At 42.1% G+C, this 25,020-nt stretch overlaps 3 protein-coding genes and 1 pseudogene across 4 annotated transcripts; 2 read left to right on the plus strand and 2 right to left on the minus strand.

Annotated features, from left to right (window-relative positions):
* The first annotated feature begins 393 nt into the window (after positions 1-393).
* On the plus strand, positions 394-1,549 carry LOC127775109 (uncharacterized; annotated as a pseudogene).
* Positions 1,550-2,930: 1,381 nt separating this feature from the next.
* Positions 2,931-9,433, plus strand: LOC127773230 (UDP-galactose/UDP-glucose transporter 5-like). Its single transcript, XM_052299258.1, has 11 exons — positions 2,931-3,273; positions 5,684-5,797; positions 5,872-5,964; positions 6,052-6,117; positions 6,607-6,705; positions 7,011-7,090; positions 7,570-7,682; positions 8,131-8,219; positions 8,486-8,572; positions 8,659-8,727; positions 8,816-9,433. Exons 1-11 carry the CDS (start codon positions 3,112-3,114, stop codon positions 8,912-8,914), a joined length of 1,071 nt encoding a protein of 356 aa, XP_052155218.1. The 5' UTR covers positions 2,931-3,111; the 3' UTR covers positions 8,915-9,433.
* Positions 9,434-9,563: 130 nt separating this feature from the next.
* LOC127773229 (protein-tyrosine-phosphatase MKP1) lies at positions 9,564-13,970 on the minus strand. Of its 2 annotated transcripts, XM_052299257.1 has the most exons (4): positions 13,814-13,970; positions 12,117-13,702; positions 11,429-12,008; positions 9,564-10,106 (listed from the first exon to the last, which is right to left on the minus strand). In XM_052299257.1, exons 2-4 carry the CDS (start codon positions 13,667-13,669, stop codon positions 10,053-10,055), a joined length of 2,187 nt encoding a protein of 728 aa, XP_052155217.1. In that variant the 5' UTR covers positions 13,670-13,702; positions 13,814-13,970; the 3' UTR covers positions 9,564-10,052. The 2 variants fall into 2 exon arrangements, with proteins under 2 accessions (XP_052155217.1, XP_052155216.1); XM_052299256.1 differs by having other exon boundaries at positions 11,429-13,702; positions 13,814-13,968.
* A 2,192-nt stretch (positions 13,971-16,162) lies between these two features.
* Positions 16,163-21,999, minus strand: LOC127774004 (beta-hexosaminidase 1). The gene is made up of 15 exons (XM_052300267.1): positions 21,601-21,999; positions 21,411-21,497; positions 20,684-20,719; positions 20,288-20,399; positions 20,130-20,200; positions 19,901-20,031; positions 19,759-19,775; positions 19,489-19,537; positions 18,959-19,059; positions 18,298-18,357; positions 17,446-17,479; positions 17,260-17,358; positions 17,098-17,157; positions 16,733-16,983; positions 16,163-16,613 (listed from the first exon to the last, which is right to left on the minus strand). The coding sequence occupies exons 1-15, from the start codon at positions 21,940-21,942 to the stop codon at positions 16,438-16,440; spliced, it is 1,626 nt and encodes a 541-aa protein (XP_052156227.1). The 5' UTR covers positions 21,943-21,999; the 3' UTR covers positions 16,163-16,437.
* Between the last annotated feature and the right edge of the window lie 3,021 nt (positions 22,000-25,020).

Consider the following 25,020-nt stretch of genomic DNA (forward strand, 5'->3'; position numbering starts at 1 on the left):
TGGCAGATAAAGCCATGTGAATGTAGTGGATCTCTGTTTCTGAAGCATCATTCAGAATGACTACTACTCCTACTAAACTTACTAAACTTGAAGTTGGAGAGATTGGGAGGATGATTTAACGCTGAATTAACTGCTGATCCTGAATTCCTCCTTCCCGAAGCAGAGTGTTGAGAAGATAAGAAGGCTCTGGCTCTTCCAATTCCCACCACGGAATTACTGAGAAGAAGCCTACTAGGAGATTTCAGTTAACAATGCCATTAATTAAGCACTCCACTAATCGAATGGTCAGGTAAAAAGTGAGAGAACTATATATAGACGCAGCAAAGCAATCTCATTTTCTCAACATCTGAATACATACTGAATCCTGAATCAGCAAGAGAAAACCCACAAACGATGGGTTCGAGGAGCAAGATCAGCCTGAAGCTGCTGGTGGACAGCAAGTCGAAGAAGGTGCTGTTCGCGGAGGCCGGCAAGGAGTTCGTCGACTTCGTCTTCAGCCTCCTGACGCTGCCGGTCGGCGCCGTCGTGAAGCTCATCTCGGCGGGGACGATGCAGGGCAGCATCGGGCGGCTGTACCAGAGCGTCGAGCACATCAACGCCTCCTACCTCCTCCCCAACAAGGACCGCGCCGACCTGCTCCAGCCCAAGGTGCTCCACCCGGACGCCCGCGAGCTCCTGCTGCTGCAGCCGGAGAGCGGCGGCGCCAGGGGATCGCCGCTGGCCAGGTTCAAGCTGTACACCTGCGCGGGGCACTGCACCACGGCCGCCATGGAGGCCAAGGCGGCGTGCCCGCAGTGCAAGCAGGCGATGGCCACCGAGGTGGCGCTCGTGCTGCCGTCCGCGTCGTCGCCGGCGTAGTCGTCGGCGGCGGCGTCGGGAGGCGACGGGGAGAGCAGCGGGTACGTGAAGGGCTAGAGGTGACGCCCATGTCGTGACGTACATGGTGACGGACGGGCTGGAGGTGACGCCCATGTCGGCCATCTCCAGCATCACTCTCATCAACAAGTTCAGCGTCGGCAAAGACGTCGAGCTCGCCGAGAAGTACGTCAGCATCGCCATGGACGAGGTATAGTGCAGCATTGTGCATCTGATGAATTATTCATTCATTCTTGTTCAATGTTCATCATCGGCCGAGCTTAGTTCTAAACTTTTTTTTAAAACTTTTAACTTTTCCATCACATGAAAACTTTCCTACACAAACTTCTAACTTTTCGATCACATCAATTCAATTTCAACCAAACTTCTGATTTTAGCGTGAACTAAACACACCCATCGTCTTGGCTGTTCTTGTTCTTGACAGGGGCTGGGCATTCTGAAGGCGGCGCTGCGCTCTGACACGGTGCTCTCCGACGTCCTCCTCGCCAAGAAGAAGTGAAACAACCAGTGCTTTTTATCGATGCCGCATGGACGTTCTTCGATTTGCTTGCTGCCCATTTCGCCTTACTTTGCTCTATGTCTGCTTCAGAATTCAGTGTGTCTGCCTCGCATCAATGTTTAGTTGCTCTGTATTAGTACTGGACATGATCTATCTATCTACTAATATTATATTGGCTTTATTACCTAATCGCCCAAGTACTCCATTTTGCTGGTTGTGTTCAACTTTTCTGTATCACTTTTAAGATATCCATCTTCATGCTATCTTTTACCCTTTCCGTTTCATATTATAAATTGTTTTATTATTTTTTTAGTGGTTTGATCAATAACAATGGAATTCCCTCCGTTTACATATTTAAGCATTCTTACGCATAAAATTTGTACACGAATGTAAAATATTTCTAAAGTATCCCCACCCAGGGTTCACTTTCTCGTTTTCGGCCTTTGTATTGAGCAGTGCTGATATGATGAAATTTCTGAAGCTTAGAACAAAATTTAGTAATTTGAACAAATTTTACCAAAATTCATGAAAAATTTTCAAAAAAATTGAAAATTTTGGCTAAAATAATATCGTATCGGAGGGGGTCCGAAATGACTGAAATGTCAAACCCTGTCCCCACACCACGTACATGCTAGCACGGGCGATTTAGTGATAATGATGAGCGTCATACTCTTCTCAAAGATGCTGGTACATGTGGATGGTGTGTTAAGTAGTTTTTAGAAAAAAAAAAGATTACTGCAACTGAGATCCTGCGAGTGTTGTTCAAATTATACAATATTGTCGCAAAACTTGGTCATAGAAATTATTTTCATAATGCTTCTTAATAGCATTTTTCTATAAAATATATCAGTATACTACTCGGTAAAAAAAACTAATCCTAAATATGAATTTAAAATATTTTCGAACGGAGGATATATCTTCGTAGGTAGAATTAAATAGAATAGAATATAATAAGTTTTAGAGTTGAATACGGTTTTTATGAAAGAAGGTAGAATTAAATAGGAATAAGTTGTGATTGGCAGGGTTTATATTACCGGTTGACCACTAAATTTTGAGCCCCATCGATATCATGGTTTTCGATAATTTTCGATCGGTTTTCGATAAATTTTGACTGAATTTCGACCAAATCTACCGTTTAACCTTCGAAATTCCAATCGAAACTTAATTCTGAGCCGTGTCAAAGCATTGAAATTTCGCGGAATTCGACCGGTTTTTGTCGGAATTGTGAATCTTGGTGTTTAGTTAAGAAGCGAAGGTATTTGGGAAATATGAATATTGGATGGTTGTGATTGGTTGATAAGGGAAAATTGTTATTTATGGGGACAAATCAAAAGTGCTGTTCTATTTTACTCCCTTAGTTCTATAAAAGACTACCCTAGCTGTACTATGAATCTGGACATATCTCTATTATATCTAAATTCGTTGGAGTAGAACGGAGTGAGCACTATCTTATCTTATTGGCATATGTAGAGTGGAGTAATCTGAACGCTTCCCTGTGTTTGTGGTTACTGCCTTACTGGTTAGTGGTTACAGACCGGCCGTACGCTTTGGTCGCACGCCTTCACCGGATAGAGAGAGAGAGGAGTCAGCGCACGCGCCGAGTCCCAGCGGAGGTAGCTGCCACGTGGGGCCCACGCGCCTCGACGCATTCACTCCGCCTCCGCCATCGATCGCCTCCTCTCCTCTCCCCTCGCCGCGCCGCGAAATCCGATTCGCCTGCTAGGCTAGGCTAGGGCATGGCGGACGCGGCGTCGGCGTCGGCGGCGGTGGCGGGGGCGCTGCCGGTGGCGGCGGCGGCGGCGGGGAAGGACAAGGAGGACCGGCGCCGTTTGGTGGGGAGGTGCGGCTTCGCGGTCGTCGGCATCATGAGCACCCTCCTCATCTACGGCCTTCTCCAGGTGCCCCTTTTCGACCTCCCCTTCACATTCCAATCGCTCACGCCCAATTTTGAACCCACCAATGGGGGTAACAGCTCGGGGGATAGTGGCGATCTGTCGTGGCTGTTCGTCGTTTCCTCGAAATCCGCGTCACAAATGGCTGATTTGCTCTCTGTCGCCTATAGACTGAGCCTCCATTTTGGTGGTGCGGGGTTCGATTCAATCTAGTCATGAAATGATTTTTTTCTTAACACAAAAATATGGTCGTCAAAAATCAAAATGACTGGGCGATGCATCTTGGTGCTCCCGTTACTTCGTTCTAGAACTGGACCCTTTTTTTTTTAGATAAAGAGAGTTTTATTGATCTTAAACAATTACATCGAGAGGATACAATTTCTCTAAGACCACTCTCGGCCTCTGCATAGCTAGGATGCACACAGCCTATCAATATTATAAAAGAAAAGGAAAAAGAGCGACACAACTGCTACAACCGTGCCGAAGCGACTTACAACCACAAGTAATCTTCATCTCTTATCTCCACCAAACCAACACTTAGACTGTCAAATGGACTCCCTTTAAAACAACGCCTCCAATGAGGAAATGACGCGCGCACGCGTCATCATTGTCATGTTCCAATCAACTAAGATCAGACCATAGGTTTTCACCTAGGGAAATTCTGTGAACTCCAGACAATGCCTTCAAGAAGGAAAGAACATCCATTGCCAAGTACAACCAACTAAGGTCAGACTTAGGGATTTAACCCCGGAGTTAAAGAATTAGTAACAAGTACCGCCTGAATGAAGCCCACTAGTATTGTCGCCCCCTCATTCCGAGACAGAACCTCCATACCCCAAACTTAACACAATCACAAAAGGCCACGAACATCATTACCTGCATCCGTCTATAGATACCCTTCGAAGATAATGTCGCGAGAAGCCAAAAGGCACACACCCAAAATCCATAGGCTATAGCTAAATACCCTACGAAGATAATGTCGCGAGAAGCCAAAAAGGCACACGCCCAAAATCCATAGGGTAGATCTAAAGGATGAGATATAGATAGGCGATACCTTTAATCAAAGTGAAGCTGACGATGGTCTATGGTAGATCTGAACGCCACTGCCTTATGATGAAGAAAACATCATCGCGAGAAGTAGCCACTAAAATGATGAGAAGAAAGTTGGCATCCGCCCCCTTCAATTGTAGCCTACCGTATTACCTTATCGGTCCCGAAATAGATCCCTCCACCACCATCCACAACGAACAGCTAGAGGGTCACACGAACGAAAGGATCTACGAATCAGGCAGCCGGGTTGTGACGACGAGTATACTCTTCACCTCGAAACCCCAGAACACCTTTAGCTATCTGGGAAGCAAGATGAAGAACCATAAAGAGAAGCGTTTGGGGAGACAAGGCTTGCCGTCGACGAGTCTTGGTGGAACAACGCGAAGAGGTGAAGGTCGCCATGGAGTCTGAACCCTCACCGGCACCAAGCGCATGGTGAGGAGAGCTTGGCGATGTCCACCTCCGCACTCGATCCTGAGCACGACGTGCCCGTCGCCCCGTTCCTGATGCCGCCACCGACAAATTCTTCCAGAATCGCTGCTCAGCGCATGCCTGCACGATGCCCCACCGCCGCCTTCACTGCGCCCCGCACGGCAGCGCGCTCGGGCGGCGGCGAGACGGCTTCACTCGGCCGGATCGCCAATCCTCGCGCTAATCACGGATCGATCCGCTAATCACGGATCGGTGCCGCAGTTGCGTGTGTTCTAGAACTGGACCCTGCTTGCTACTAAATCGACTGTGCGGCACCAAATCTTCCGTTTGTCAGCGCGTCATACGTCGGCTGGATATTTGGTGTGTTCACAAGTTGATCTGTACAGTGGATTGATTGTCTTGTCTCGTCTTGCAAATAAGCTCAACTAAGTTGAGACGCACTGAGTCCCCTTCTTCGACTGCTTCCTTGTTTGTTTTAATGTTTTGTAGATATTGATCAACTCACTGGTACTGAGATTGGTAATTGTTCTTTTGGGTCAACTTACTACCAAAATTCTGCTCGATTATACTAAATTGTTCATGAATTAAACACAAATCACCATTTTCCATCCTGAATCTATGGTTGGAAAGTTATCAATGTTTGGATTCTGCACAAGGCTCAAAGTTCAATGTAAACAGGACCAAAAAAAAAGGATTTCTGAACATTCTTCCTTTCATTCCTTAAACCCCTGCTAGTTTCTTCCATATCCAACAAAGACAATACATCTTTCCTATCCAAAAGAGCTAGACTTTTTTTTCCTTTCAAATAAGCACTTACCGACAGTCTTTTTTTTAAACGGTGTATTCATAACATGTCTTTTTGGAAAAGACACCTACGACTGTGTACATGGACATGATCACTTATTAATTAACATTTTGTTGTAATGTTATGCAGGAAAAAATCATGAGAGTTCCATATGGAGCAGAAAAGGAGTTCTTCAGATACTCGCTTTTTCTTGTTTTCTGTAACCGTATCACCACGTCTACGGTGTCTGCGCTGGTGCTAACGGTACAGATCTCTCTGTGAGATTACCTCCAACAGAATATGCTAAACCCCTAAATCCTGTATGTACATTCATGCAGGCAAGTAAGAAATCCCTGGACCCTGTGGCTCCACTTCAGAAGTATTGTGTGGTCTCTGTATCAAACATACTGACTACAACTTGCCAATATGAGGTTATATTCAATCCCATTTATTCATGTCTAGTGTCATTGGTATTGATTCATGTTATTAATTTACCAAATATAATTTGATTGTTTCAGGCACTCAAGTATGTGAGCTTCCCTGTCCAAACACTTGCCAAATGTGCAAAGATGATACCTGTGATGGTAATTTTTACTATACTCTACTAGTGCTTTAACCTGCTTTTGCATAAATCTCTAGTGTTCGTCAGTTCACTAATGATGGACATCAAAGCAACCATACTACAAAGCTTAGAAGTTTCATCAAAAAATTTGTTACATATTCTAATTTAAGAAATTTCATAATGCTTATGTCCTAACAGAAAAATGAATAAAGTAATGCCAATGGCCATCTACATATACACATATGCACTATGCAATTATTTTTAAGAATGTCACAGGTGTCCCATACTTATTAACATAGATCGACGGATAGAAAATCCGGGTAGAGCACATCAGCATTTCAGCAACCGCTCTTTTTACGTAGTAGAAATCTTATGTATATATGTGTGTATTATAGATGTGAATCGTTTTTCGTCTTCTCTACTTTACACGTTCCATGTTCGAGTTCTATTTCCCTGACAATTAAGATGGTCCCTTTTCTTATATCTATTACCTTGTTTTTAATTTTGATAGATTTGGGGCACAATTATAATGAGGAAGAAGTACGGTGGAAAAGATTACTTCTTTGCAGTTGTCGTGACTGTTGGTTGCTCGTTGTTCATTCTATACCCAGTAATTCCCATATCCATCTCTGTTCATTTACTGCTGAATATCACATTATTTCGTGCTAGATAAATGTACACGGATAGAAAATGTGTTGGAGAACATAAGAAATTTCATTTGCCACCATTTCCAAACGCATTACAAAATTATAATAGGAATAGAGCATGCGCTAGAATTCAATTGGTGGCAGTATGGAGGTGAGAGTTTTATCATCCGAAGAACTAATCTTAATAATTGAAAATTTTGTACCTTGCTTAGATTTTGGTCTTTCTTCTGAAGTGATTTTTTTTCCTGTGTTGTCTTCATGGATATAGGCATCAATGGATGCCAGTCCATTCAACAGAGGCAGAGAAAACACTATTTGGGGCGTTTCACTCATGCTTGGTTATCTTGGGTAATCCTTCTTATCTTAAACTCAGTGAGGCAAATCATAGCATTCTATAACAGTTTACATTTATGAAATCTTATGATTACTCAGCTCTATTTGGCATGCAAATCTGCTTTTGCTTGCACTCATCAATCATATAACACACTGTTACATTCAAAATACAATTAAGTAATTTTGCCATGTTAGAACTATTTTCTTTTGTTATATATATACACCAATACATGTTTGCTGGCACATAAAAAATCTGGGCTAGGAAATATAAAATCTTTCCACTGTATGATTCAATATCGTTCGTGGAATACAAAAGTATAAGCAGTTCAATCCCCTAAAATGAGTTTACTACAGCGGTATTGGAGTATTAGTACAGTTACATTATTGTCAGTTAAAATTCACTGTTGTGTTTTCTTTCCCTTTTTACTTTCTCTTGATCAGCTCTGACCCTCAGACTTCTATCTAATTGGATCAAATTTCCTTGTTGATTTTAGATTTGATGGTTTCACAAGCACCTTCCAAGATAAACTCTTTAAAGGGTATGACATGGAAATACACAATCAAATATTCTACACGACAATGTGCTCCTGTGTTCTTAGTTTGAGCGGTAACTGCTTGCCCTTATGGTTGCTGTATTTTCTTTTATTATGTGCTGCAGAAATTTGGCCTGCAATTCTTTGCTTTCATGATTCTATCAATGTTTTCCCTGTACATCTGCACTGTACAGCGCAATACTCCCTCTGTACTTGTAAAGGAAGTCGTTTAGGACAATGTTTAAGTCAAACCTTGGGAATATAAATCATGAATAACTCTTAAGTTGTTGAGTTTGAAAATGTAAAAAATATATGAATAGATTTGTCTTGAAAAATACTTTCATAAAAGTATACATATATCACTTTTCAATAAATACTTTTATAGAAACAAGAAGTCAAAGTTGTGTTTTGGAGACCGTGTCGCTGTTCAAAACGACTTCCTTTACGAGTACGGAGGGAGTACATTATTAACAACTGCTACGGTCATGATTTTATATCTCTGTTGCTGTAATTCTATTACAGGACTTATTCTCCAGAATCAGATGATTCCAGCTGTGGACTTTATGTTTCGTCATCCAGATTGCTTCTACGACGTCATAATCCTATCCAGTGTAAGACTAACCTTTTGATATTTTAACGTGCAATTTTGTTGCTTGTTCCTTGTTTCCATGTCACCACCTCTCCACATAAGCTGTAAATGGAGATGAAATTTAATACTAACTAGTACGTCTGGTGGGACATTAAATTAGGACAAAAAATAATCTTCTGAACTGTCTCAAATTTTAAATATTTGGCACTTAACCCACAAATTGAAGCTAGATTGTGACTGTTTGCATAATTAGTACGATATATTGTTTTACTGTGTTTCAAATTCCAGGTTGCAACAGCTAGTCAGTTCTTCATATCGTACACCATACGAACATTTGGGGCTCTCACATTTGCTACGATAATGACGACTAGACAGGTGAATGCTGTTTTTATCATCCTTAAATGTGTATAGATGTGTTATTTAACCTTTCCATAACAGTTATTTTCCATGTATTGTTGTAGCTGGTGAGTATATTATTGTCCTGTGTGTGGTTTGTACATCCTCTTAGCTGGATGCAGTGGGTTGGCGCCGTAAGTCATCTGTCTTGGCCTTCGTAAATCATTCCATGATATTACACATTGTTCGTTTCAGTTATGATTAACATGTTTTCGGTAACAGGCCATTGTATTCGGAGCCCTGTACACAAAAAGCTTCTTGAGAAGTAAACCGCAGAAGCCAGCCGCTGCAAACCCGTCGAATTCTGCTAACAACAGCTGACCAAACGACATAAGAAGAGATCCACCCCATTTGTTGCCTTGCTGCACCGGACCAAACACCAAAGTCTTGGTGTGAGATATGAATGAAGACATCCTGATGAGTTAACTGGACGACAGGTTGTAGGGTTGTGTTAACATGGAGCTCAGAAGGCTCAAGGGTTATTAGGCTATTAGCTTAGGAGGATCCAGTGGCAAATAGTTGAGGAAGCCCAGCCTGCTGGTAGTGAAATGACTTGGCTGCCGTTTTTGAGGCTTTATCCAGGCCGTTCTCTGCACTGCAGGTGCTTGATATATAAAATGTAAAATTATCTTTGCAGTCATTAGATTACAAGTACTAATATAGTGCTGGACGCCGTCTTGTTTGCTGGCCGTGGCTTCTGCCGCTCGGGTCACGCGCAGCCATATTTCTTTCCGGCCCAACTGTAAACAGGCGTCACGCGAGAGAATTTGGCCCATTTACAGGCAGGAACGGTACTGTGGACCACTTGCGGGGGGGCCTTTTATATTGGGCCGGAACGTGAAGCCCATGAAAGTGATTTTCTACAGTAAAATGGACGTCAGCACTTCAACCAAATTTCCCTTTATCGTGCAATGATTTTTGACTAATAAACATGGGAGATCATCGAGTACTAAATCACAATCAGAGAAGGTACACCCAACAACCAAGTGTTAGCTTAAAAGTTAAGACCAATGGAGGGACTTATAAGACAAGAGGATTACACATCTGATCTGTTTCTTTTTCGAGATGTACAAGAAATTTTTAGGGTGAAAACGACACGGTTGCCTCCCAGTTTCTGAGCTTACATTACAGGGGAGCGGAGAATATACACCCAAATTGTGCCAAAACCTGATCCATGTGTGTTTTAACTCACAGATACAACGTTCTGGCAGCCTCCTGCCCATTTTCTGACCATAAGCAAATCATATGAGGTAGGCACAATTGCCAATCCATCATCAGTTCTACTAAATGGAATCTGTGGTCTATATGTTCAAGGGGAATAGTTGTAACGGCTTATACCTCGCTGAAAATCACCACCGCATGGAGCGATTCTGGAGGAGATGCCTTCATTCAATCATACTTCACGGCTGACTTTGTTAAGCTACTACAATATGCTGATACCTACAGCCTGAGCCTACCATTAACGAGCATTCAGCACTTCCAAAAGATTCTCCGTTTCATGTTCTTTGAAAACCTGCATTATTCCGATCCAATTAGTGTCCAGTTATAAATTTTCAGGCAGAACAAAATGTTGCATGGCATGAAGAAGTATTGCACTTAGGTGTGGAATTTGTAACATTTCTTTATAACATAAATCCACAGATGCTGATTGGTATTCGTGACATTTGTAAGGACAGGAGAAACCACCAGCCAAGTAGAAGTAAGAGAAGGTAGTTCTAGGCAAGGTTCAGTGGTTCATACAATTCATGCCAAATTTATGAGGATTTATAGTGAATGCCAGAAGTGCACAGAATTGTGGTGCGGCCCAATAAATGAAACATCAACCTAAGTTCCATACTTCCATGTGCTACTACAGTAAACCGATATGAAAAATAATCAAGAGAAGTATTAGTCTTTTTTTTTTCTACAGTAAGTTCACGGACCATGCCAGTTCATACATAATATTATTTCACAAGAAGATGGAATGGAATGTGAAGCCTCATAGAAAACAGAAATTATAGATTCCATTTGTAAGATGATATGGAAGGATTCACCATGTGCTTCTCGCTAGAAGAGTCAACCAATGCGTGGTTATGCCTGTTAGGTTCATATGCGCATCAGTTTTGTAGTATACGCATGGCTATGCCTGTTAGGTTCATATGGGCATATACTACAAAACTAGAGGTATATGGTCATGAATCATGACATAATATAATCCAGAGGATAAAATATCTGATAAAGTTGTCTGGCACTACCGCACTAGGCACTCTACATACCGGCAAAAAAAAAGTCAAGCTTTCATGTTTCCATTTTCCCTTCCTAAGATGAAATCTAGGAGAAGATTGTGAAGTCATGGTCCATAAATGAAAGAAAAAAAGTCCATGTCCAGTAACTAATTATCGGACTTAAAACATATTTGGAGTCTATGCAAATTGAAAATGTTCCGAATATATAATTCTCAATGAGCCACAAAATGGTTCACCTATTTGCAATATTTCTACACAGTAATAGCATAACATATGATTCTGTATTTCTGTATTCCACTAAAATATTTGGTCCATAACTGCAACGCGCAAAAGGCAAAGAGTTCAAGGCAGACTAGTGTGCGCAGTGAGCTCAAAGCAATGATAAATAATGGGTGGCTGCTAGCAAAGTTTCGGCAGTGGTGGAAAACTATCTGAGATGGTAGTAAAGCTAGAATTTAGTATCCTCGGTATATAAAATTCAACTAGCTTCGTAAAGTTAGAATTTAGTATTCTCTAACCTCTTACAGAGCATAAAATTCAACTAGCACTGAACCTTTAAAAGCAAAGTAGAGTAAACAAAATAGATATTGTATAGTATAAGTGTAGGCACCTTAACAGGAAGAGTATTGCCGAGCTCCTTTAGATGAAAAAAATCACCAGCAACTTGCTGCCAATCAACAGTGTCAACACATTTGCTGCTCTCATATTCACCTCCTACCCAAATGTGTACCGTTTTAACTGCTTCACTTCTGCTGTCTTCAGGAGTAACAAAAATCAAAACTGATTTTGGGTCAAGATCCTTGCGAGTGAAAGTAGTTAGCTTTTCCTTGCTGGGCCAACGGTAGACTAATAGTTGTAAATTACCGCAAGCCTCTGAGATACTGTCAGTACACTCAGTTATTCCAGTTTTAGTGTGCACTGTTGAAGTATTGCCAGTGCATTTCTCTGGGCAACACACACCAGTAAGCTGTTTTACACTATTATTATTACTCTTATCTGTGACTTCCTCTTCTCTGCGAAGGCTGGTCGGTACCCTTGGTGGTAATACTAGATCCTTTTGGAATGATGGTAACTTCAGAGATGAAAACCCCCCTCTTCTTTCTGCTATAGAAGAGGTCTTGGAGGGAGAGCGTATTGACCCCAGGCCAGATTTTGAAGGTTCCTCGTTAGATGATTGGTGAAGGGGGGACCTAGATGATGGCACCAAAGTGTGGGAAAAATTAGATGAAGCGGGCGAAAGACCAAGTGATGTTGGCGAGCTAGTTGAAGGTGACAGTGAGGGTGAGTCTGAACTATACTTTGAACTGATGCTTGAATCTGATGACAAAGAGCTCGGAGATAGGAAAGGTGGTGATGTTGATGCCTCTGCAGCCAGGTGTTGTACTCGGTCCACCCGCGGATCCAAGTCCCTGATTAAAGCAGAATCTGAATAGACTCGAGCTAACGACCTAGAGATGAACTTGCGCCTTAGTGAACTCCAGGTACTTTCTCTTGCTGGAAGATGGGTCTCATCACCAGCACCTGAAGAAGAGAATGCTGGCACAACACCCCCAGTGATTGCTTTGTATACAAGCTCAAAATCAGCATCATAAGATTCCACCCTACGGTTCCCCGGGCCAGTCTTGGATGCTGAATCAATCTGATCCTTGCTAATCTTTGTATTGCTGTCTGAATTAACAGGTGCACTTGAAAAGGCGTCCCAAAATTCTGGTAGCTCCAATCCTTCCCTGACAACTTTGATATGCCCCTGCACCTTCTCATACCTCACCACCTGGAACGCCGCTGCTCTTGCATCCTTCTCCATTACTTGATCACACTTCATTCCAACCCAAACATAGATCGATGAGAGCACATGAACGATGAATGCACCCCTAGAGTCCAGGGCAGCAGGTGAGGGTTCGTTCAGCATTTTGGGTACTAAATGCAGCGGCGCATAAGGTGAGTGAGGTGCCATCCGGTACATCCGCAGAACCGAGTTTGGAGATAGCGGAATCGCATGAACCCGCTTCTGGCACTGGAGTAGCTGGCAAGCGAACCCCATATTTGGATTTGCGATCCCCCGGGCAGCTTTCACAAGCTGGAACGCATCGTCAAAGCTCTGCCCTTCCCTCCACATCAAGTAAGCTATCACCAGCGATGTAGACCTTGATACCCCCTGGCAACAATGTACGAAGACACGCCCACCCTGCTCCCTGACGTCCTCAAAGTAATCAAACACATCATACAAGATGCTGGTGATGTCCTCGGTCGGGCTGTCCTGAAGCCAAAGCGTCCGGTAGACGAGGTCCGACTTGAAGTACTCGGGACAAACGAAGCCGACGCAATTGAGCACGTGGGTGATCCCGTTCTTGCGCAGGATGTCGCGGTTCTTGGCAACGGCGTCGCCTCCAAGGTAGACGTGGTCAGCAACCTTGGAGCACTCCTTGTCGAAGAAGGCGATCTGGTCTTTGCGACCCTGCGACCGGAGGGATGAGAGGTCCAAGCGGAGGCCCTCCCCGGGCTTGGCCGAGCCGGCGCCTTCCACCTTGGAGGCGCCGGGGGTGGTCGGGTTGGGCCACTCGCCCACGTCGTCGGAGCCCGCCCGCGGCCACTCGTCGAGGCTCCGGCGGGTGATGTTGAGCGGCTGCAGCGGCGGGAGGCAGGACCGCCCCTTCCCGCCGCGCGGGGTCAGAGGCGGCGGCGGCGGGATGCGGCGCGCCTGCCCTGCCCCCGCGCCGCCGCCGCCGCCCGCCCCCGCAGGCGTCGCCGCATCGGGCGGCGTGTCCCGGGAGGCGGACCACGACGCGGAGCGCCAGAACTTCTTCCCCGCGCCGCCGCCGATACCCCCTCCGCCGTCGTCGGGCGTGGCCATGGCCACCCGAATCGGACCACCGGCGACGCAAACCTACACGAAATCGCACCAAACCCGCATGGTGATTCTCACGCCATTCCACACCCCCCAAAAAAATTCCAAAAAAAATCAGAAAAAAAAAACAAAAGTAGAAGAACCCCCAACCTGATCCGAGCGAGCCGAATCCCACGCTCAAATCCGGCGGCGTCGGATCCACCCGCGGCGAATCGCGGCGCTTGGGGACGAGCAGATCGGGAGATCGAGGAGAGGCGAGCAGCGAGGTCGCGGGTGAGAGAAGGGGAAGAGGAGAAGAGAGGAGAGGAGGGGAGGGGAAGTGGGTGAGGGTTTTGAGGGCGCGAGAGGCCGTCCGATCCGCGCCGAGATTCGTGCGTGCGGCTGCGCGGTGGGGCCCACGTTTTGACGCGGGGGTCTTGGTCTTACATGGAGCGCTAAGCCTAAGCGCTAGGGGAACGGAACGGAACGGAAAAACATAAAACGGCCACTCTCTCTTTCTCCTTGGCTTGGCTATAATATGTTAGGTACACCTGCTCTTTGGACACTGACACTCAGGAACTGGACATGTGTTGGATGAAAGGCGGTTGCTAACTTTGCAATGATTTAAGATAAGTACGTGTGGGCCTGTTTTGGTACAACTCCAGCTCCAGCTCTCAGCCAAACAGTTTTAACTCCACCAAAAATAAGAGCAAAGCTAGGTGGAGCTCTCTTACAAAATGAATTAGAGAGGCGGAGCTGAGTTTAGACAGCTCCACGGCTCCACTCCATACTCAACTCCTGGAGCTAAATTTAAGAATTAGAGCTCTACCAATCAGGCCCGTAATATATCATAGATTTGTGGATTTAATAGAAGCATATAGAGCAGTTTTCTAAATTGAATATTAATTCATGCATACGAAATGTGATTGTATGTAATCTTAGGAAGAACACATGGTGGTGATGTTGATAGTCATGGAGGTGTTGGTGGTGGTAGGGGATGGTATGCGTATATAGTGAACAGTCTATACGTACTAGAATTATCTTACTAAACTCTTAATAACATTGATGTTTCACGCTACGAGTGATTCTAGATTTGATTGGTTGATACGATTATTTGTAAGAGTTTTGTAAAATAATTTTATTATATGTAGCTGTGCTAATCGAATAGGTGTTTAATCCCAAGTTTATAGGAAAGGGTGGTTTTCTATACACACCAAAAATGTTATCCAATTAAACTCCTATTCCCAAAGCATAATATTACTATTACATATCTCGTTAGATTCATTGTGATAAAATATATGCTCGTATTTACGGTTAATTATTACCACAATATAGTGAGATAACCATTATAGCTTTATTAATTTCAAGATATACTGACCAGGCCGGTCCTCGAAAGTGTTTATAGGAGTAAAGTGTGCGTGTATACATTTACATAGACAGGCGTGCGCGCTTGTGCATGAGTGGTGTTTCTTAAAAAAATAGTTTTACATAGTACAACATAATGAAAGAGTCCATTTGTGCTCGTTGCATTACAACCACGGGGTACCCTTTGTTTTTGTACATATAACAATGCCAGTCCATTGGTCAAGGCCCACAGTCTAAGTTGAGTGCAACATTGTTTCAACTATATCATATAGTAATGTTAATCTCGGTGTCACACAGGATCCCTTGCTTCCTGTGTAAGGAGCTACAGTTGTAGATCGAGTAAACACAGGTTTACATGATTCTGTGAAAGAGCACAAGCACACACTTTGTAGCAGGAAATTACTACAAATACTCCCAGGGACAAAAAGATCTCAACTTGCACAACATGTACTACAGATCGACTACTAGTCTCCTACATGGTACACACATAGTCCATAGGTATTCTACGGATCATCCAGCAGTCACATCAGTGATTCACATAGGAAGAAAAATATATGTACTGCAATAGTGCAATGAAGAACATCAATACAAAAGGCCATTCTCCAGTCTGCCTCAAGAGTCACAGTCACTGGTCTCAGTCCAAAGGGCCAATCTTTTTCTCTTCCTTTTAACGAAAAAGTTTCACACAGCTGCTTATTATAGGTGGTATTCCTTTCTTCACATTCACTGCCCACCTTACGAAAAAACTGAACTCTGGATAGAGAGAAAAAAAAACAGCAGCTGTAGATATGTATGGCCAAGGATGGTGACATTGGAGGACAGTGACCTGTAACAAATGACCAAAACTTGTTCTCATCTCTCATCTAGATCACCAAGCAGCAACAGGTGGTCGTAACTTACACGCCCCCATAAATGAAATCTTGGACCAGCAAGTGGAGCATAAGTTTCAGGTCAAAGCCAAACTCAGGAAAGGATGATGACTGAAAGTGATGGGGGGTCCCAAAATCCAAATCGGGTCGAGTAAGCAATGGCAATTGAAATATCCTTATCGAGATCGCTTCTCTTTTACCAGTTCAAAGGAGCTTTGCCAATTGGCCAGTTGCAAATCTTGAACCCAATACATGTGGGAGGAATTCAAAAACAAGACTGGTAAGATTAATATAAATTAGTGTTACACTGATGACCATCTTTTATTGATCTTTTTTTCTAAGGAACGGCTCTGCAGTTTTATTTGAAACTTAGGACGAGAATACATGACGAGGGACTATAAAATTTTATTGTCAAACATCCGTGTGATAGGTAATGTAATGCAAACAAACATACAGAAACAGTACACTAAAATTGACAAGATACCATTTTTGTCTGAAGTGTGGAAGGTGTATGGAGGCAAATACCCCTCTTATGCCTATCTTTGCTCTGCAGCTCCCTGTTTACTGAATGAAGCATGAACCAGGACCAATTGGGGGACGCCGAGCATAAGAGTTTGTGACTGGAGCTGCAGCGATTCCACGGTGATTCAGCAGGCATCTGAAATAGTGTAACCGAGCCAAGACGGTTGTTTCCAGGTCTTGGGCAGATATGGCCTCTAACTGACTCCACATACGCTCTATGGTAATTCAATAAAGGCATATAAGGCCACATGAAAACAATAGGCATAAAAGAAGAAAGGGAAGGATGGAGAGATTTAAATACAGCGCAAGCTTCCAAAATTTGTACAGTTCATACCTGCTGCTGCAGCTGCTCGTGGCCATATCGTTTGCTGAACATCAGAGGTGTCTGCTGTCTCACCCCACATGCAAACCTCTCCACCAAGTACAAGCTTTTGCTGTGCTGTGTTATTAATTCCAGCGAGTGGCTCACTAGTGTAGAAATCTTGCCAGGGAACATCAAGATGATCAAGGTACCATACACCTTGGTTACTCATTATACATCTGAAACCCTTTTCAACAACTTTAGGGCAGACTCCAGGACCCAGCCTGCAATAAAGTGTACATTCAAGGTGTGTGATGGATGTTCATTAGCATGGAAGGTATGGTTATCAAGAACTGAAAGAAACTGATTCAGTTGCTGAACACAAACTAATGAATTACCAGTTATGCACCACGGTTAGAGGATTGAGATTTTCTTTGAATGAGTTGAAGGTTTCTTCCCTGCAAGATAAAGAGGGTAGCATGCCACAAATAAAAAGTAAACCTCATGTCCTTTTTTTTCATTTGAAGTCCTAAGCAAAAGTTAGCAAGCAGAGAGCGAACCAATTTACTGGAATCCAATTAAGGTTAATTGCTATCTCTTGAGCCTTCAGGACGAAGTATTTGTAAGCATCTTTTGTAGTCATGTTGCGTTCATGAAGCCTGGAAAATAGGTGCTGTTAAGCAGTGAAAGGAAAGGAACATCTAGCAGAAGATTGACCAACCATTTACAAAAACTAGAGCACATACCACTGTTTCACATGGGGTGTTGCATTCCAGCAACCTGAGGTGGGAAAGAGAATGAAGTTGGAAAGAAATTCACAAGAAAAAAGAAGAGCTCCATGACATAGCTAGTAATTATATATCAGCATCTATTTTTAGCATGATAATGTATCAACCGTTATTGCTCTGAACTGATACATGGAAAACAAATTACAACAATGTTCACGCCGTGTTTAGTTCCAAAATAATTCTTCAAACTTCCAACTTTTCCATCACATCAAAACTTTCCTACACACACAAACTTCCAACTTTTCCATCACATCATTTCAATTATAACCAAACTTCCAATTTTGGTGTGAACTAAACACAGCCTCAGTCTAACAAACAGAAGAGATGTCACCAGTCACATCAATGAACATAATGTATTTATCGGTTACAAGATACTCTACTGGATTTGGTATGAAGTAGGCACGGATTACGAATAAATATTCTGGATAATAATATATAGCTTACAGTTTAAACTAACATTAAAGGAAAGCGGACATAAATTGTAGTTGTAACTTACAACACAGCGAGCCTTGTTTGGCAAAAGTATTACTCACTCAAGTCAAATATATCTGATGTTGGGAGACCTAAGTTTAGCTCACCCAATGTCAAATACATTTGACTTAGCTCTCCCAAGTCCCAACATCAAATATATTTGACTGGAGGGAGTATTAGAGACAAGATTTTCTTCCTAGAAATAAAAGATCTAGCTTCTAACATATCAGTTTAATGGAAGATAGTTGCTCACACTCAAATCCAAAAGTTTGCAACATCCCAGCATCTTACACTCTTATTAATGAAGTGCCTCCTATTAAACAAGAGAAGCAGGCTAACCTGTATATACTTCATCACCACCCAAGTGGAAGAGCCCAAATGGAAAGATTTTTCTCATATCTGAAAAGGGCAAGAAGTTAATTTGGTTAAATTGCAGGAAAGACAGAATGCTGTATAACTTGCACTCTGTCGTTGGCTCGCTGCTTATCATGTACCATTATAATGAATATTTAGTGGGAAGATATTGTACAGAAGGATGGTCCTACTCTGGCTAATAATTTTGCACATCTTGCTCGGCTGTAGTGATTCAGACACCCAGTTGTCAAACAGTTGCATGCTAAAGTGACTGAAAAAATGCTGAACCTAATATAGGAATATAGAATTACTGGCTGTCCTGCAGAAGGACTAATCATGTGAATCCCTTTGTGTTTTGAGTTTACAGTGATGAGTAATCAAACATGGCCAAAATTTGAATTGATCAGTCCACTTTGGTGCAGCGCTACTAGATAAAGCACTAAGGGGTAAGTACACCCATTTTGATAGTGCCTTACCTATTTCACATGTCACAATTCATTACTATAGTGATTTTGCATCCACTCTCCATGAAAACAAAAAATATTTGAGTTTGACTATAAATGATAATATGAAGGCATGTGTCTCTGAGTAACAACCAATCCCTAAATTGAGCCAGTTTTTTCTTAAGAAGGAAAGAGGAACTAACCAGACAAAATTCCAGAAATAACTTCAAATGTGAAATTGCTAGTAACATCTAACGGTTCTCTGCACTTAGGAGAAGGCCAGAGCTTTGGATATCCCTTTCCCCTGCAGAAATTAATATTTGCATAAGTATCTCTGAGTAGATAACAAGTCAACTTCATATAATAAGCACAACAGAGCAAAACAACGGGGCAAAACCAAATCTGAAATGCTTGCTACAGCATATAAGGTAGTAACTGAATCCCAGTTGCTTGGTTATGTACACAAATATACAATGTACTCAATTAAATCACTGGATCAAATGGAACATAGTGACACTTGAATTACTGTAACATAACGGCTGAAATGCTAGAGCTAAGAGCTTGGATTAATCACATAATATTGCAACTCTAAGCGACACAAAGAAACAGCATGTGATTATTTGTTGATTTGCACATAAGATAATTCTGTTGCACGTGAAAAGCAACTGGGACAAACCTCACTGATGCACAAGCAGAAATCTAACAGAATAGGAAATTGTACGTGCAAACTCACCATGATTCTGCATGGCCAGGCACGTCAATTTCAGCCATGACATGGATACCTAACAGATGTAAATAATAATCAGAACACATTCCTTGTAGAGCAATAACATTCTAGATAAACAACAACTAGGGAAACTGTGACGAAGAGTTCAATAAACATGTAATTGCATGAGTATCATACAATCCCCTGCGGCTGAGAGTCCCAAACTTCCAACTAAAATAGAACGATACTACACCCAGCTAGATGAAAGAAAATATATGTAATTGGAAATAAGCATACCTCTTTTCCTAGCATAGCTTTAGAGTCGGGAAGTTTCAGACGTGAAATCAGAGAACACCTTTTATAAGTGAACTGAAAGAACTTGGCAATAGAATATAAAGAAGATACAGAGAATGCGAAAGGCAAATGATAAACTTGATACCTGACAATATCACGTGCATCTTCCACAGTGTAGCGCTCCAATTTTGAATATGAACCCTTCCATAGTTTTGGATATGATGGTACTTCTAATGGAAAAGATTGCTCGTCGATGATATGCCAATGAAGAACATTCTACTGGACACAACTCTAGGTCTCAGTATATAGCAAGGGAAGAGGGAAAGGTTATTCTGGTAAAAACAACTAACACGATACAGAAGATAATATATTACCAGCTTAGAAAATGACATGGAGTCAATCACTTGTTTAATCACATCTACTGGGAGGAAATGCCTTGATGTGTCTGCAATAGATGTGACAGGGAAAATAAATATTCTTTCTGTTGTGGCTAACCAGTCATATCAGGAACATTTAAGATTATATTTCTTACCAAGGAGCAACCCACGAAAAGAAAAGCGTGGTTCGTCTTCAATGTACCATGGGGCATGACGCACTTCGACATTTTTGGTATCGTAGTTGAAAACACACAATTGACTGAATGTCTGCCATGTGCCAACCATTACAATAAGGGGAGAAAATGTTTCTTTTTTCAGGAAAGCAGAAAAAGGTAAAAGGGATCATGAAACTGTTTAAACAGTAATTAATTACTGGACTAACATACACCAGTTGATCACTGGATATATAAAATGTATCATCAATTGAGTTCTAATTCTCCAGAACCTTAGAGTATAGTCAATAGTTACTTCCTCGAAACACAACACAACAATCAGCAGGTGGAAAACATACAAAAATTGAAAAGGGAGTTCCTCATAAATAAAGTTCATACCTCTAATCCACGAATAGCTCCATATATGGTATTAGCCTACAAGGATAGATAAAATACAGCTTCAGTTTTCATACACTTGTGCATAAAAGAGAAATGTTGGACAATATTATAACTTAATAGCAACGTTTGTCTTCAGTGCTCTGAAAGTTTGCAGGGGGCACAACCGGCAAAGCTAAACTGTATATGAGTGAGGGCTACTTTAGTTGAACCCATGCCCCCAAGGCCCCAAGACCCCAAGCCTGGCAGTAGAACTCTAAAATATTCAGAGATGATGTTCGTATCAATCAACACACTCCACAAACAGTACCAACCGTTAGTTTCGTTTGATAAAACCCACAATAATATGAGCATTTCATATCAGAGTTTCCAAGAATACCACAAGAGTTGATGCATCTACTGAGAAGTGCGCAAAAATCAAATAGCTAGCTCATTAAAAAAAATCAAGTTCATTGCATTAGAGAAGTTCAGCCTTAGCTATGCTATACCGTTATAAGCTGAATTTCACTGGAAACCAGTTCATCAATATTTGCAGTAATTCCACATTGAAGTCTTCTTTTTACCACTCACTCAGCTCACTCTACTTGCTCCATAACTACGCTAGGAGTTAAACCGTACTTCAAAAAGGGAGAAGTAGTAGCCCTCACGTCAAATTCTCCCAAAACACTTCACCAACACAACACTACTGTAAAAAAAAGGGCATAATCTGGAGAAGAGGAAATGAAATCACCTCTATGGTTGCTCCACCCACGATCGAATTGACGCCGCCCGCCGCCGCGACATAGATCGTGTAGCTCTCGTCCACTCCAAGCTCCAGCTACATCACAAAAACACGGAGAAATTCACAGTGTGCGTGCTGATCCAGACGAAGCAACCGTCGAGCCAAACTCGGGAGCAGCTCGAACACACACACACGGTACCTTCTCATCGGCGGAGGCGACGACGACGGTGAGCTTCCCGACGTCGTACCCACCCGAGGCGTTGCGCGCGGCGTGCGCCCATGGAGAGAAGACGAGCGATCTGTACCTCTCGAACGCCTCGGCCACCGCCGCGGCGGCGCCGCCGGGGCCCTGGCCGTCGAGCGCGAGGTCAGGGTCGACCAGCAGGGTCCGGGAACCCGAGGTGAAGTTCCTCGGCAGCGGCCATAGGTAGACGGGCTCCCCGGCGGCGGCTGAGCTCGCCGGAGACGGGTGGCGCCGCGCTGCGGCGGCGGAGGCGGCGAGGAGGGCTAGGATGAGATAAGTGAGGAGTTTGGGGGGCATTTCTGTAAATGTGCCCGGGTATCTTGGGTTGTAAATTGTGGGTTTAGGAGTTTGTGTGATGGGATCATTTGGGGCAACTTTTTATATGGGACGACAGGTGCACATTTTGCAGTTAGGCCCCCATCAGATTTGAATATTGGAATAAAATCCCTTACATCCTAATGGCTATAAACATTTGAAATTCATTCAAAAAGAGATAATCTAGTAACTAATCAAAACCAATATTTCTCAAGCTCTATCTATAAGTAGAGCATGGGGATGTGGTTTGAGTGCGAGTAACCTGGCGGAATTTAACCAGAAAAAAAAAGGAATATTAGGGAAAGACCTAATATTAAATAATTAGAATGAGTGGGGCTTCAAAACCAAGTCGGCTAGCCCACCATCTCGTGAAGCTAGCCGGAAGACCCTTAGGCGTTTCTCGAATTTACCGGAAACGTATTGCCTATTTGATCCATCCATGTTCATTTGGATGAAGCTTCAAAAAATTATCACTAAGAAAACGAGAACATAATACACTTGCCTTGTTCTAAACCATCCTACGAATAGCAGCTGATTTAACGGTGCCAAATTAATGACTGTTGGATGATAATGGATACTCCTAATTGTTAGGGGGCAACAATATCTTAGGGCCTGTTCACTTTGATGCTATTTTCAACCTTACCAAATTTTAGTAAAATTGCCAAAAAAAAAAGTGGCTACATTTAGTTTGTTGCCGAAATTTGATAACTATATAAGAAATCCTGCCAAAATTTTAGTAAAATTTGATAAGGTTTTTTTTGGCATCAAAGTGAACAGGCCCTTAAAATTGTGCCAAGTATGGTCATGAAGTAGAGTTCAAATTTCTAAAAACTATGTCAAATGTAGTCATGGAGTAGAACGCAAATATCGTAAAATTGTGTCAACTATACTCAATTTGTGGTCATGTAGTGGAATGCAAATACAGATACTGCCAGTGGCATAAGCCCAAAAAAGAGTGTAACCAAGCAGAGTCTGGCTCACACGTGGTGGGCAGGCTGGCAGGTGGCAGCTAGGCCCCCCATGTGGGACCCACCTGGCAGAGACGACGTTATGGATTTTACCTCAATTGTTTGCTTCCATTCGAGTCGAATGTTGATCAGCTCTTCTGCTCTTCTTGTTCTGTAGTGCAGTTTGTGTTCCCTTTTCTGATCAGTAATTTTTGGCCTGTTCCTGGTAAAAAAGAAGTTGAATTTTGATAAATTTTTTTATTATCATTTGAATGGATGGATTGGTTAGCCATTGATAGTACATCTATGTGCTTAAAAAGTTTGTATTCCTGCAAAGTGGAACCCAAGTATATTCACGCTTGAAGCAAATTAGTGATAAGGTTAGGCATCCTTTGGAGTGAAGGCTGGAGATAGCATAGCAGTAGGTGAGCTGCACTTGTCCCAGCTTAGTTCTTGTAAAATCATTACAAAATCCACAAGACTATTGATAGCATCAAACGAATATCATATCATGTGGAGCACTCCACTTGCATTTTGTTTAATCCCCATGCCTGCACGTTATCACCAGCAATATCCATATTGCAGCAGAAGATGAGTAGGATTAGTATTTTAAAGTTGTCTTAATCTGCTTGCTAATTGGATGGTTGACTTCACAAGAAACGAGCGTTGTGTTGGCTACATGAGCACGAAAATCAAGGGCATGTTCACTTTGATGCCAAAAAATAAACCTTAACAAATTTTGGCATTGCTAAAATTTTGGCAACTTACCAAAATTTTGGCAGAATTTCTTATATAGTTATCAGAATTTCGCAGCAAATTAAATGTAGGCACATTTTTAGTAACTTTACCAAAATTTGGTAAGGTTGAAAATGGCATCAAAGTAAACAGGCCCCAAGAGATGCGTCCATGAGCATGATACACGTCGCACGGAAAACCCATCTCCTCCACACGGAAAACGGAACAGTCCATTAGCACGTGATTAATAGCTATTTTTTTAAAATGGATTAATTTGATTTTTTTAAGTAACTTTCATATTTAAACTTTTTTAAAAAATATACCGTTTTAACAGTTTAAAAAACGTGCGCGGAAGACAGGGAGAGGGATCGAGAACCCTGAGCAAAAGAACACACCCATAATTCAGAGGGACTATTTTTTTTTTTTTTTGGTCAAGAGGACGTCATTCATGATAGCCCATCAATTTTGGCAATTGGGCCTCGGCTTCCTCAGCCCAACAACACCTTGGATGCATGTCCGTCTCAACTCTCGAGTTTGTCATGTATCAAGTTAAAAAGGGCTTTTTGTTTGGTTTAGAGCCAAAATCTGCAACTAGTGTTTGCTATTTTATAAAAATTGGTTAATATTATTTTCGTGAGGCAAAGCAAAAAAATTAATAAAATGTTTCCTAAAATTCCCTATTGACTAACAAGTAATAGTGACTAAGCAAAAGTGAAATATTTAACATAGAAAACAATCAGTGACTAAGCATAAGGGAAGTTTTAACTGGTAATAAGTAAATAGTTGGTGCTGTATTCTGAAGTCCGAGCCAAGAAAAAGAAAATCTTCAAAAATACAGACAAACAAAGATAGAAAGATAGCTGCAAATCAACCGATTAAGCAGAAAGACCTAACAAAGAGAGATAAAGGGAGTAGTTGTTTTGCCACCGCACCTGTTCTCTCCAGATAAAACAAAATAGAGCAAGCAAATTCCAGATGAAACAAAATTTAGGTTTATTGTGTTGGTAGTGCCAAAACATATTTTAGAATTGAAATAGTTAAGGTAAAAATTGGTAGCAAACCAAACATCTAGTATTTGATACTACGGAAGTTGTTTTTTGAACGAACCTACTATTTAAGTTATTAATAATGCTTCAAACAAAATAGGAACAAAACTTTTGGTAGAACAAAACTATAAAAAAAAACTTGTCATGTCTCCTAAATATTCTCCACTGACTAAAGATTTAACATACAAAACAAGAGTAACAAAGCATAAGAGAAGTTTTTGACTTTAAAGAATTAATTAAGGTATGTGGTACTAAAAGGTAAATTGTATGTGCTAATCTTGTCGATTCTGAAGTCTGAAGGAAAATCAATAAAAATAAACACAACAAAGATA

The sequence above is a fragment of the Oryza glaberrima genome, chromosome 5, assembly GCF_000147395.1.
Source record: "Oryza glaberrima chromosome 5, OglaRS2, whole genome shotgun sequence".
In the NCBI taxonomy this organism is placed as follows: domain Eukaryota; kingdom Viridiplantae; phylum Streptophyta; class Magnoliopsida; order Poales; family Poaceae; genus Oryza; species Oryza glaberrima.

Coding starts and splice junctions, on each gene's coding strand:
- LOC127773230 (XM_052299258.1), top strand. CDS start 3,112: ATGGCGGACGCGGCGTCGGCGTCGGCGGCGGTGGCGGGGGCGCTGCCG. Junction 6,706..7,010: donor CGTTGTTCATTCTATACCCA/GTAATTCCCATA, acceptor TCATGGATATAG/GCATCAATGGATGCCAGTCC. Junction 8,220..8,485: donor ACGTCATAATCCTATCCAGT/GTAAGACTAACC, acceptor TTCAAATTCCAG/GTTGCAACAGCTAGTCAGTT.
- LOC127773229 (XM_052299256.1), bottom strand. CDS start 13,669: ATGGCCACGCCCGACGACGGCGGAGGGGGTATCGGCGGCGGCGCGGGG. Junction 10,107..11,428: donor GCAATACTCTTCCTGTTAAG/GTGCCTACACTT, acceptor GGAATAATGCAG/GTTTTCAAAGAACATGAAAC.
- LOC127774004 (XM_052300267.1), bottom strand. CDS start 21,942: ATGCCCCCCAAACTCCTCACTTATCTCATCCTAGCCCTCCTCGCCGCC. Junction 20,720..21,410: donor TGGGTGGAGCAACCATAGAG/GTGATTTCATTT, acceptor CTATCCTTGTAG/GCTAATACCATATATGGAGC. Junction 17,158..17,259: donor AATTGGATTCCAGTAAATTG/GTTCGCTCTCTG, acceptor TTTATCTTGCAG/GGAAGAAACCTTCAACTCAT.